Source organism: Egretta garzetta, unplaced genomic scaffold (assembly GCF_000687185.1).
Source record: "Egretta garzetta isolate BGI_Z169 unplaced genomic scaffold, ASM68718v1 scaffold480, whole genome shotgun sequence".
NCBI lineage: Eukaryota > Metazoa > Chordata > Aves > Pelecaniformes > Ardeidae > Egretta > Egretta garzetta.
Genome location: NW_009258312.1, coordinates 138,593 through 152,892, shown reverse-complemented (window position 1 = coordinate 152,892; position 14,300 = coordinate 138,593). Strand labels below are relative to the sequence as shown.

Genomic DNA, 14,300 nt, shown 5'->3' with positions numbered 1-14,300 from the left:
TTGCCCAAATAAGAGCAACAATGTTGATCTTTAAACCCACCTGGCATATTTAATGGTATCCTTAATTTCAACCTATAGAAACCATCCATATGGTAATATACTTATCACCATTGATTAACATGCTTAAGGTAGTTTTGGAAGTCTGGAAAACACATTTAAAGTGTTCAAAACCTGGAAGTTAATGCTAACAGAAGTGTCAGAATAGATATCTAAGATGCACTGAATATCTGAATGCACTTCAAATCAGATCGCTTTTCAATTTTTAAATATGTAAAAGCATTTATTAGCAGCAAAGCTCCAACAAAGTCTTTGCAACCAAGAGATAATTCTGTTTTCTTGGTAAATCTCTGGGAAGTCTGGTACCGTCCATGGTTATAGTTGATACAGGGCAGTAGGAGATAAGTGAGAAAATTTGGAATATTGGAGAATATGCAGTGAATGGCATGAAACTAGAAAAAGCATTTTTAAGATACCTGAACCAAAACTCAGCTCCAAACTGGTGCAATTTACCATAAAGTGATATATTGTGATCATACAAACTGTAGTTCACAGTGATTTTCCTTGGGTGGTTAGCCACTCAACACTAAATGGTTTCATTTTGGTACCTTTGTTAACCGTCCTGAAAAAAAAAAAAAAAAAAGTTGATTAAAATATAAATCTCTTAGGTGGAAGTTGGTTGAAGCAAATCATGTGAATCTGTAGCTGAATTGGTCCAACAACTTCTATACCACTATTTTCAATTAAAGTAAATTCACCTAAGTGATACTGTAGCCAGAACTTTGCAGTACATAAAAATACAAAATAAATTCATGTAGGAGCAGCAAAGGAGATCGCACAATTAATGCCAACAGCATAATCTCCACACTATACATCTCTTAAAGGCAGTAAATAGTGATTGAGTATTTTATGCTGCTTGTATCTCCCTAAGCATAATTATCTCCAGAAGTCTCTAGACATTTTTTATCTTCATGGGGGATTTTCCATAGAAGTGAAGAAGCAGTAACTTTGAAAATGTGGTCTAAATTTATTCTCTTTGTTAGAAAATAGAAAGCCTATGAATATCATGTATTATATGGGTAGTGTAGTATACAGATTTGCTGCAATTTGGTCATTATGTGGCTTTCTGTATTTTCTATCATATCCAATAAAATAAGATAGAAATTGTTAAGTGTTAGATTGACTTAAATTAAGCAAGACTGGTAATAATGGTCATTCTTACTGCTTCTTTCCATGTCAGAAAGTGATGATTGAAACTTGCTACTGTTGCTCTTTTTTCCAGTTATTTGAAGGAGAATTTTGCCTATAGAGGAAGATCAGGATAGCTTTTAAGTTTATTTCAAACAGAATTCTTGCTGATTTCATATTTTAGGGCTTCAGCCATGCATTAATCAGTTTTTTTTTTTCCCATGGGAACTCACTTGTAAAGGTAATAAAACCTTCATTTAAAAACAACAGAACACATTTTAATTATTTTTAATTTGCCAGATGATACCCAAAATATTTTATTAATTTGTTTAACTGTTCCTCTGCCAGGAGGCAAAATTATCTTTGTACTAAGAAACACCAGAGCATACAACTGTGCTTAAATGCTTCATAATAAGTGAACTGTTTTTCAAACAATATATTCATTTTTTTTCATTTATGTCCCATTTCATTGTGTTAGTTATATTAACTTTATTACAATCTCAGCATCCTGATTTATTCTGATCACTGACAGTTTCTAAGTAAAGTATTAAAATGTATGTAAAATATTCTTGTTTGCCTTTTTATTCTACTTTTCCTGAGGACTTGTTTGTCTTTTTATTCTACTTTTCCTGAGGACTCTTCATTTATGTCTTAAGTGGCTGACTACTCTCAAAGTCCATTGAAGTAGGCAGGAATTGGAAGGGTTTAACAACTGGCAAAATCAAGTGGTTTCTGAAGAAAAAGCAAAAAAGCAACCTCTAGCCACATAAAAAAATGAAGCACTTGTTTATATAAGACACATTTTCCATCAAGAGGAGTTGCTGGTTCCATTTCAGCATAAAATAAGCTGCTCTTATAAAATACCAACCATTTACATCAGTTCTTTTCAAAATAAGGACTTTGGAATACATTTATTTGCAAGAAAATAAATTAAATCTTGCTGTTCATCCATTTTTTTAAACACCAAGATAGCAAGAGGATCCATTTTTGCTATTATTTTTTTGAAAAGAAACATACATTTCCTGTACTGGTAAATTTCTGATGCTCTTGGAATGCAAACAGATCAAAATACTGAATTCATTTTATTGTATTTTTTTTATGAGCCCACACAAATACTGACATTGTAAAATCAACAATATGCACAATTGAGCCACTCACCATGCACGGGAAGTTGAACAGTGTGTCAAATAAAAGATGGAAAATTATCTGTGCATTGAGTAAATAATACCTGATTTATTTCTGTTGTGATTTGGACAAGTATCAATTTTAGCCCCTATGTGTATTTTTAAGACTACTTTACTTATTTTTTCCCCTTATGCTCCTCCTTTTCAGATGCTATTGTACCCTGCCAATGATATTTAAGCTCTTTTTCCCAGAAGACAAGAATATTTTATTTCAGTTCTCAAATATTTAGGCAAACATTTATCCAATCTACAGAAGAACTTCGGAGAGAACCATAAAGGGGGAGAAGTTGTCACATTTCATACAGTCATGGAGCTGGAGGAGACATCAATCCCATCTTCCCTCTGTCTAAAGACAAAATCAGTAAAACCAGTCCCATGCAATAGTTATATTTGTCCTCTTCCACCACCAAGACATTGTTCATTTTATGAAATTTTAGTGTCAGTGGGTATATGCTTGGGTTTATAATGTCTAGTACGGCTCTTAGGGAAGCAAAGTCTGCAGCATCAACTTTCAAATAAATTACTATAGAACCCGGTTTGCAGCAGGTCTTTTTTTCATTGAAGAGTTGTACCTGAGAATACTAATAAGTAGTTTCCTTTCTGAATATAGAAATTTTTTTAGATTTTCAGGAATAATTTCTTTTCTGCTGCAGTGATATCTGAACTAGGGTATGAAGTCTAGCTATTTAAACAAATGTTATTATAGGATATGTTTTGTGGTATTTATTAAGACTGAAATAATTCCCTGTGAATTCAATTCATGCCTTAAGAAATTATAGTCCAGGTGGATTTGAGAACCGAGGTGAGCTATGTGCATATTTCCCCCTAGCTGAGCTTGGGCACAATCTGCCAGATATTCTTTCTATTTGGGAATGACATGGTCTACATGTTTTGCAGGAGATTACTTTGAAAATAAGCAAGATACCATGTTTCTAATTATCTAAGGGAAGAAAGAAAAAAAAAAGGAAAAAGGGTAACTGAACTGGTACCACCACCTTGCAACCTGTAAGCTATTTTCCATCAGTAAGTGGAAGGCCCAAATATATTTTAATCCTTCGAATTCTGTGGCCAGCCTTTGGGAAAAGTGTCTCAAAACAGTTCTTCTAAAGAAGTACACTGTTGTTCACATGAAGGTCCACAGCAATCCGAGAGAAGCACTGAATCAACAAAGCTGATAAAGAGACGATTATACTGTAGTCTTACTCTTCCCTTGATACTGTCAGTAATTTTCCTGTGTGCTATTAAAGATAGACTGCCTTGCTGCTGTTTCTGCTTTTGTCAGTGCCTTCATAACTGTATTTCCTCTACTTTTTTCTAGGCTGTCATTCTAGCAATTTAATATCTTGTAAAATAATATTTGTGCAATTTTCATTGTGGCTTGAAAATAGTCTGTTCACAGCTAATTGCTCAGCTGTTATCATCTAAGCATCTTTTGGGCTTTTTCTTACCTAGATTGTTGTATTATCTGCCTGTCTCTTTCCTCAGCAACCAACTTATAAACAATACCGTATAATTACTTCTTCTGAAAACCTATTATGCTATACATGACCTATATCTACAGCTAGGTCACATAACCCTAAAATTATTACATCTAAATCTCAGGTGTGCTCCAGGAAGAATTTCTCTGGCACATGGTAAAGGAGAACTAGTACTGTATTGGTATTCTTTGTTCCTTGGGTAGAGGGGTCCTAGAAGCTACTTTTTGAAGAATTCAATCCCATCAAGAACTGGTAGGCCAATACACCAATATGAAATCTAACTGAGGATTAAGGAACGACAGTGTACAGAGACATTGAAAAATCTCAACGCTTTCCCAGAACTGGCTTGCTTAATTAATAAGCAGACAGCTGGCAATAAAATATTTTTAGGCAAGAGGGTCTGGCTGAAGACCAGATTTCCAGAAGAGACAAAACAAATCAGGACTCACACCACTGGTAGAAAATGCTTCCAAGTCTTGTGAGATCTGGTTAAACTTTTTCATCATAGTATGAATGACATGTAGAGAGAATATTCTGCAAAGTCCACAGGAGACTTCATTAATGCTAGCCTGTTTCACCTAGAGGGCTCACGTGTGCCCCAGGAGTGCTAGAAGTAAAACATCCTCTTGTTCTAAGCTCTAGCATTAGTAAAGTGTGCTTTTCTCTCTATAGGTAGACACATTTGGGGTTTTTAGGTTAGTAATTTACATTTGTTGGGATAGAATGCACTACCTTGCATTCAAACTTTGTGTTTCTATAAATGAAACAATGAAGGCAAAAGTAAGGATTAATTTATTAGAAAATGCCTCATTCAAGAAGTTGATATCTTTCTTTGCAGTTATACAGAGAAAAATTGTAGTTCCTATTCTGGTTTGCCTTTCTGCTCTTGTATAGGGTTTGTGTGGAAAGGTTTTGGTAGTTGGAGGGCTATAGGGGTGGCTTCTGTGAGAAGCTGCTAGAAGCTTTCCCTGTGTCCACTGCTGGCGAAGGCCAAGCCAATCAGTGACGGTGGTAGCGTCTCTGTGATAACACATTTCAGAAGGGAAAAAAACCTGCTGAGGAACTGCAGCCAGAGAGAGAAGAGAAGTGAGAGGATGTGAGAGAAAACAGCCCTGCAGACACCAAGGTCAGTGCAGAAGGAGGGGGAGAAAGTGCTCCAAGCACCGGAGCAGATTCCCCTGCACCCCATGGTGAAGACCATGATGAGGCAGGCTGTCCCCCTGCACCCCATGGAGATCCGTGGTGGAGGAGATATCCACCTGCAGCTTGGGGAGGACTCCACACTGGAGCGGGTGGATGCCCAAAGGAGGCTGTGACCCCGTGGGAAGACTGCGCTGGATCAGGTTCCTGGCAAGACCTGCAGACCTGTCCAGAGAGGACCTCACACTGGAGCAGGTTTTCTGGCAGGGCTTGTGACTCCATGGGAGACCCACGCTGGAGCAGTCTGTTCCTGAAGGACTGCACCATGTGGAAAGGACTGACCCATGCTGGAGCAGCTTGTGAAGAACTGCAGCCCGTGGGAAGGACTCACGTTGGAGAGGTTCATGGAGGACTGTCTCCTGCGGGAGGGACCCCATAATAGGGCAGGGGAAGAGTATGAGGAGTCCTCCCCCTGAGGAGGAAGGAGCAGCAGAGAAAGCATGTGATGAACTGACTGTAATCCCCATTCCTGGTCGCCCGTGCCACTCAGCAGGGAGGAGGTAGAGAATTCGGGAGTAAAGTTAAGCCCAGGAAAACGGGAGGGAAGGGGGGAAGGTGTTTCAAGATTCAGGGGTTCTTTTATTCTATCCTACTCTGATTTGACTGGTAAGAAATTAAACTAATTTCACCAAGTTGAGTCTGGTTTTGCCTATGATGGTAACTGTTGAATGACCTCTCCCTGTCCTTATCTCGACCCATGAGCCTTTCGATATATTTTTCTCTCCCCTGTTCTGTTGAAGAGGGGAGTGATAGAGCAACTTTGGTGGGCACCTGGCATCCAGACAGGGTCAACCCATCACAGCACTCCACCAAGATGGAAGACTCTGAGGTCATGTTTATTTTCAGCACAGTTCACACAGTTACTAGACATGGGATCCCAATGACAAACCTCACCCTTAGTCCTCATGTTCCCTAATACAGAATTATGACTGGAGTTAAAGACGCATGGCTGTTGAAACCTTCAGTACTGGTCTCATATTCCTTCAAATACTTAGAACGTATATGTGTGTGTGCTTTTTTGAGAATTTCTGTAGCTTTACAGAGATGCAATGAAATGAAAAAAATATTCCATTTTAACTCATGCTGTTCATCCCTCCTGCAGTTTGTTTACTTTAGTTTATTTCATGCTCTTGGAGCAGGAAACTTCTAGTTTTCCAAAGTTATTGCCTGTGTTCCACTTCACACTAAGGGCCCCATTCTGGTTTGACTGAAACAAGCATAAAAATACTAGACTGAATTTGGGTAGGTAGGTGTATTGATCTTTTCTTTTAGTGTCTTTTCCTATTTATTAACATATGAAACACCAGCTGTATATTCAATCTAAGTACATTGTTATGCACTGAAATCGAGTTTTGTTCTGTAGGTTTATTATAACATCTTTTAATTCTGTATGGTATGCATAGAAAATTTGAAGATTACTTGACCCTTGACCGATACGGTGCTGCTTTTTATACTGACAAGTAAAGAATTTTGTTTCCTTCCTCTCATTTTGCATAGCAAGGATCCAGGACATATGCTTGAAATGCCATGCAGACAAAAAAATCTCTGTCAAACTTGAGATTAAACACTTTTTCTATTGATTACTAGATTTGGCAGCTACCCATGCAACTAGTTGAAGACAATATGGACTGCCAGTTAGATATCTAAGATAACAGTTATGGATTTGGTTTTTGTTGTTTGGTTTTTTTTTTTTAAATTAGGTGTATTTTTTTCATTTAAAGAAGTAAAATACCAAGTACCATCTGCATACAAGCACCAGCCCATCATTAACTTACAAATATACCAATAGGGAAAACCCAAAACATAACGAGGAGGTGTTCTCACAATCTGTGAAGAAAAACTGTCTTCTTGTCACAATAGAATTTGCAATACATTTCAAAGAAAGTCTGAGTGTTTCACATAGGGATACAAAATAATCTCTAATTAGAGATTCAAAGTCTAGTATGATATTTCATTCTTAAGTCAGATCTCATAAACAAGTAGTGCATCATATGTTTAATGACACTAATTCATTCTCCTCTCTTATAAACCATCTTCAGAAATACAGGCAAATGAACGTATTCAAAGGAAAAATGAAAATACTACAGAACGCCTTCAGATTCCTCAGAAGTAGGCCAGGGCTTTAGATTTCAGGGCTAGTTTTAAGTTTGCAGAACATTTCCAGTTCAAGTATACATTGCCCGGGAAGCCTATTTCTAGAGAAAGCTGAACTGGAAATTCACTTCATGGAATACATTTTTCTCAGAAAAATCCAAGAAATGGGAAAGTGATTCCTAAAATATAGCAAGGAGATGAATGCTTTTCCTATTCACTTACTCTTTGTATGAAGAGAGAAGTAATGAGAAAGAGCAATAGGGGGCTGGGGGAAGAGAAGGGTAACAGAAGACTTCTGTCAGGTAGACAAAAATTAATGAAAGAATCATCAGCTGTACTGTATAATTTCTTGCAAGTAGTTGCCAATGACTTAAATCAGTAACACTGCAATGTAATCCAATAACTGTGTAATATTTCCTTCCCAACTTGCCTTTTTCTTCCCCCAACTAGAAAACATGTCTTTTCTTGTGAAAAAATACTGTCTTGAGTAATAGTATATGAAGTTAATAATGCTCTTTATTCTGCCGCTCTACAGGGTTTCCTGTACAGATGAACGACTCAGATCACTCGCTATTTCAGCATTCATTTCAAGGATGCATGCAGTTTATTCACGTGGATGATCAGCTGGTGGATTTGCATGCAGTGGAGCAAGGCCATCTGGGAAGCTTTGCCAATGTCACCATTGACATGTGTGCCATTATTGACAGGTAAGTTGCAGAGGCATCACTGATACTCTCATACACTGATACATGTCCTGCATATTCTGAAAATATACAGTGAGACTGAAAAGGCAGTTCTGACACTGCCAGTGATCACGTCAAGGCAGTCCTGCTATTTTAGCAGTGCTTAGATGATGGAGATGATGGCGTTAAGTTGCAGATTGTGCAGGGTGCAGTGGAAAGCACATCTCCAATCTCAGAGGAGGAGGTGAAAAGCTCTTTTAAGTCAAATTCAGCCCACGGGTCAATAATAAGGCTGCCTTGAATAGACGGATTAGTTTCCACAGGCTGAGTCACTCTGGATATCATCAGCAAAGATCATCATAGTTATGGTAAAGAAATGCATGTGCTTTTAATTTCCTACTGTAAGTTTAGAGAGTCTCAAGGAGATAAATGCTACTGTGAAAAAAATGAAATATGTCATACTGCTTTGGTCTCACAAAAATGCCTTCTCTTCCTGAAATGTAGTCATCAGTTTGACCTGAACAAGTTGTGGTGGGTTGGCCATGGCCAGTAACCAAACACCTGCCCTACATTTTGCTCGCTCCTCTCTGCCAGGAGGTGGGGAGAAAAACAGAAGGAAGGTGAATAGATTCATAGATTAAGATGGTAGTTTAATAAGAATGGTGGTTTAATAAGAAAAGCAAAAGCTGCACATAACCCTAAATAGCTCCCCTTCCTCCTCCATTTCTGGAGTTTTTATTGCCGAGCGTGATATTGTACAATATAGGATACGCCTATGGTCAGTTTGGGTCAGCTGTCCCAGCTGTGTCCCCTCCTAACCTCTTGCCCACCCCCATCCTCCGGGGCGTTATGGGGGAGGGTGTGGAGAGAAAGCCTTGATGCTGTGCAAGCCCTGTTCAGCAGCAGCCAAACCAGTGGTCTGTTACCAACACTGGTTTAGCAACAACTATGAAGCACAACACCATATGGGCTGCTACGAAGAAGGTTAACTTAGTACCTTCATCCCAGTCAGACCCAGTACACCATTTCAATAATGTCAGTGTTAAGGAGCATGCTTTGTGGCGTACCAGTACGTTGTTCTGGCATGTCAGGCCACTTTAGGTTGCTGATTCTCTTGGACCTGTTAAGGGTTGAAGTCAGTGAAAAAAAGTGAAGAGCTGCTGTCATAGGGAAGAAGTTTGTTCCACCTCCTCACATACAACTGAAATTAGAAAGGCCTCCTGTGGTTACTGTTTGGTAGTTTGAATTGCTTATTTTTATTTTGAATATTTGTTTTTGGAAATGTAAACTGACTTGGAAGAAAGGATGTGAAGATACATCTAATTAAGTCTCTGCTTTTTCCCCAGTGGGTAAGTCTAAGCTTACGTGACAGTCTGTATTGATCCCACTTATGCCAGGACCTATTAGAAATAATACCGTCATCATACTGAAGTTAATCAGAATTAGGCTTTTGCAAGGTATTACAATGTAATTACAATTAACTTACAATATAAGTTAATTAGAATCAGAGCTTTACATGCGTTTTGGAAAACTAAGACTTAAAGCTTCCTATATGTTGAGCAGCTTACTTTTGAAGTGAGCTTCAAAAGATATTTCGTATATTATAATACAATGCCATATGCCATACTTGTGATTATATGAAATACCTTTTGCTATATTAAATATTGTTGTGCTTTATATATTCAACATGTATGATATATTTATTTTATATAGTTTATATATAAAAACCTTTTGTATTTATAATATATTTTAATATAAATAACAGTGGTTTATATTATATATGTTTATGTATATATGTTCTCTCTATGTAAGAAAATGTATTCTCTGTATCTCTCTTCTGCCACTTTGGACCCCGGTATCATCCCCATTATATAAATTAAAACTATATGTCTTATCTTTATGCTTTCTAAGCACTAGAAGATTGTTTTGCAAGCAGAGTAACAATCGCATAATCACAGGAAAAGAGAATAGTATCCAAAGAGTTTTCTTAGCATTGGTTTTCGTTTTTTTAAAGATTGAGATGTAATCTAGTTTGTTGTTTTCCCATGATCAAGTTTATTTCTTTTTTGTTTGCACTTTAAAACAAACTCTTTGGCTAAGAAGCAATAATGCCAAGCTTTAGATCTGACTGGATTTTCATGGCTGTCTTATTAACATCTGCAAATAAGAGTTTACAAGCACTTCTGTTACAATATGCCACTATATATAACATTTTTATATGTGGCTTTCTTTTAAAGGACCCAAGTACCATGTGCTATATATTAGCTTAATTTCATTTCACTTGAAACGGGAAGATACTTGTGGCTGTGATACTGGGATGCTTCTGCTTTTTTAAACTTTTTTTGCTCTGAATCATAAAGGTTTTGGTCACCATCAGCAGGGAAATTGCTTTCATAGCCACACTTCAGTGAAGACCCCCACTGGGTGAAACGATACACTGTCACATTGAATTATTCTTGATGCAGACTTTAGCCGTTTGGTTGAGTGAAAAAAATGTGAAGTTTTAAACGGTGACATTTTTAATCGCTAGCCAGCGCAGATAGTAAGGAGGGGACAGTTTTCTCTGTAAGGACGTGACAAAAAGTACTGAGGGTGGTGAGTTCTCATGTTACACCTGCCTGGAGGTAATTGCTTCCAAAGTCCCAGGTTCTGCCAAGCTAAACACCTGCCCAGTATGGAAAATATTTCTGCAATTTAGTTCCAGTATTTTTTTAAGGCATTAGAAGAGCCATGTTAGAGTATTACACTTGTACTTGGGAGATACAAGTGTCGAAGCAGTGTCTTTTTATTTTTAGTCTTCCCCTCCTCACATGATCATTTTGCTATTGCAAAGACTGCAAGCTGAGATCTTATTAAAAGAGAACACCAAAGCTAAGGCACATCGCCTTTTTTACCAGTGGCCAAATAGTATAAATGCACATAATTTCATGCAGGTGTATATATAGTAATTACAGGCAGTTAAAATGCTACTGAGAAAAAATAATGATCCCTGTTTCTGTATCTTAATTAACTTTAATTGTATTAGCAATGGAAGTTGCATTGTTGTCACAGTGATCAGCATGCTGTACTGGTTGTGACTGCACAGGTCCCTATACACCTCCTTTACTTATCATTAACAAACTAACTTGTTGTTACAGTCCAGATGGTACAGCTGTACTTTAGGATTTTAGCACAGGACATTGAACAGGAATTATTACTCACAACCAATTTATCCCAGTAGTCTCAGAAAATGCTAAAGCTTGCCTGACTTTATTGTGGCTAGAATTACAGATTTTAATCACGAAATCACAATGAGGAGATACTAAAATGATTCAAAATATAGTGTCCAATCTGTCGTTTTAGATTATGCAGAACATATGCCAATTTTAACAAAAATCTCTGTGTACCATAAGAGGTGAAATGACAGAAATGGGGAAAAAAACACAGTACCAAGAATTTTCATGTAGCTGCTTCTAATGTTTTATGAATGCATAAACTGTGTGATTCCCTCTGTAACACAGTGAAATGAATTAGATGTCAATTTTTGATAATAATTTTACATTAAAGAATTAATGTAAGTAATCAGATTCATGTGGCAGAACATTTCTGGGTGATTATTGCTCACCTGCTGTGGTGATACACTGTCTGACAGAGTGCCAGCATTCAGCTTTAATCCCATACAGCCACATTCTCTAGACTATGTGACTTCCAATCAGAATTTGAAATAATTAGTTTAAATAACAAAACACAGCAAGCATATTGGTGCATGAAAATGTCCACAATGTAGCTGGCAGCAAGACAGAATTATTTTATTTTTTTTTTTAATTAAAAACCATCATTGCAAATAGTCTTAAAATTCTTCACTTCTGGCTCTTTACACAGACTTTAGGCTTCTGGTTGTCCTCTCTCTTCTTCCCTTCCTTCTGCCAGTTCAGTGGTGAGGCAGACAGTGAGGAATAAGACATGCATCATCCTGTAGTACTCTGCATAAGAAGCAGAGGATACACCAATGCCCCAACTGGAAGAAAAACCTCCTTTACAGTTGAGTTGTTCCCAAGACAAATTCACAAAAAGGAAGTAAAATAGGACTAGGGAAGAGCTGAAACCATACCATGACCTGCAGATGTTCCTGGCCATATGGCTGGAAGCCACTTCCCACTTCCCTCCCCCCACTTTTCTTTGAAACCATAAAAATTTTTGATGTGGAAATGGAGATGAAAGCTGCCTTTCAACAAGAGAGATTCAAGTGCATTTACTTCATAATCCATCTCAGTCCAGAAAGGTGACATAGGTCGCAGTTCAGATGACAGCTGCAGTGATTTTAATACTGTGGCACTTGTCTCCTACGTACCAGAGTGTGACAACTGCCATATTACTTAACACAGTCCAAGAGACAGCTGGAAGGTTACAAATTCTACAGAGCTGGCCACAAAATAGGTATGGTTTAATTACCTTTCTCTTCATAGTATATCTTATTTTCCTGCAATAATTTTTTTTACTATGAAAAAAAATATCCATTCTCTCACATTGAAAGAAAGGGGGGAGAAAGACTGTAAAAATAGGGAAATGGGAGGCAAGACAAACACCAACAAATTGAATGGATTGGTTTTTTCCATGTGTTCACAAATTTTCTCCCTTGCATGCAGCTGGAAAAATTTGGATAACTTCCAAAACTTAACAAGGAGTGAGTCCAATGAGAATTAAAATATACGTTCTTTTAGAGATAAGTTACTTACGTAATAACAGTTGCTTGACTAGAAGATGTCTGTGCAGCATTTGGGTATCCTCAAGAAATTGGCTGGACCTTCCAGCTGTCATTATTTCAAAGGGAGCTCCCCAAGAGAGTAACACAAGTGCAATTTTTTTAAATAACCTTTTGGGCCCGCATGCTGGTCAAGTGAATTGTTATGAGCTGGTTTTATCACTTCAAAACAACCTTACTTACAGATTTCACGCATTTTGGTGACAATAACTGCATGAACTTTATTACAAACTTTCCTCAGAAAAGTATTTTACACTTGATTCTTCTTTATCTTACATCACCCTACTCCTTTCTTGATCTTACAAGGTGGACATAAGCTTATGGCAGCCAGAGCTGTGCCATGTCCTTGAGTGCTACAGTAAAAAAAAATCAAGTTCTTTGCAATGTGATAGTGGTTTTTAAAATACAAAAATGCCCATTCTAGGTCATTCCAAAAAAAAAAAATAATGTAAGCTGCACATGGAAATAATATTTGACAATTGTTATGATTCAAATAGCCATAATTCTTTGCAAACAGCTAATTAATCAAGTGAAGTCTGAAATGGACAAAGAAGGGCACAGTTTCTGTTGTAAGTAAGGGTGTCATTTTACAGAATGCTTATTGCATTAATTGTGTTAGTAAAGCTAGGAAGTACCTTGAGGAGGAAAAAACCAATAGTTTTTTTCAGAGTTTTAGGATTCATCACCATTGCACTCCACCTGAAGATAGGTGAGTCAAATACATTAAGTATTACCTGCTTAAATCCTAAAAAGTGTTAATTTACAGAACTTGAAACAGAAGTATGTGCAGGGAACCAACATCTGAAGTGGGTGTACATGCTCTTTCATGGAAGGGGTGAGAGAAAGAAGATACTTTATTTTCTGTAGTTTTAAGCAAGGGCTATAATCACCTTAGAGTCTGGATGAAAGAGCTTAAAAACTCAAAAAAAAATAAAATAATGTTGATTAGATCGTGGAAGCTTCAACAACAACAACAGAAAAGCAGCACCAAGGGATGGAGTAGGACTGCATGGGGAGAAGATGGAAAACTTGTGAGGTTCCTTGTGAGGAACATTGTGACTAATGACCCAGACTGTTAAATAAATTAATAGTGTAATCAGCAGCTGTTTAAGAAAGTTAGAATAGTTTGAAATGCAGATGGTTTGAACATTATTTATGCTTATCCTTTGCCATGTTTTTGGTTTTTTCTTTATTCACTTTAACTTCTATTACATTGGTTACAATAGTTAACAGCATTCTTGTGAGACTCTTTCAAGTAACTGTGTGGGTTATATATAATCCTGTAGCTGGATGCCTAAATATTCTGAAATATCCAAAATCCTCAGCTGTTCTTTGTCTTGTGTTTAATCCTAGATAAACTCTGAAAAAAGAGGGGCAAAAACGTTCTTTAATTTTAAATTTAATAAATATTAATCCATCTTTCCATTATGAAAAATATGTTACTGAAATAATTTTCTAGAGCAAGTGCATTATTTGTTCATGATAAATACATTATCTTGCTAAAACAAAAGCTAAGACAGTAAACACATGTGTACTTCTGAGGAGGAGGAGCATGTAAAGCAAACTGACATCAGATCAGGATTTGGATCCTGAAGATCCTAATGTGAATCAGAACCCAAGGGCCTTCCTCCAAAGGAGGCTGGGCAGAGGGGCATCAGGCGGGGCTGCGCATGGGGGGCCCCGTCACCCCCATGTCACAGTGCCAGCACCCGGCAACGCAGCAGTCACAATGCCC

The 14,300-nt window shown here is 37.5% G+C and overlaps 1 protein-coding gene across 1 annotated transcript in view; it reads left to right on the top strand.

Annotated features, from left to right (window-relative positions):
- Window positions 1-14,300, top strand: part of LOC104126726 (contactin-associated protein-like 2) — an 838,919-nt gene that overhangs the window by 712,584 nt on the left and 112,035 nt on the right. The window contains exon 10 of the mRNA XM_009639331.2: window positions 7,677-7,848. Coding sequence (XP_009637626.2) covers window positions 7,677-7,848 — 172 coding nt within the window. The remainder of the gene's footprint in view (window positions 1-7,676; window positions 7,849-14,300) is intronic.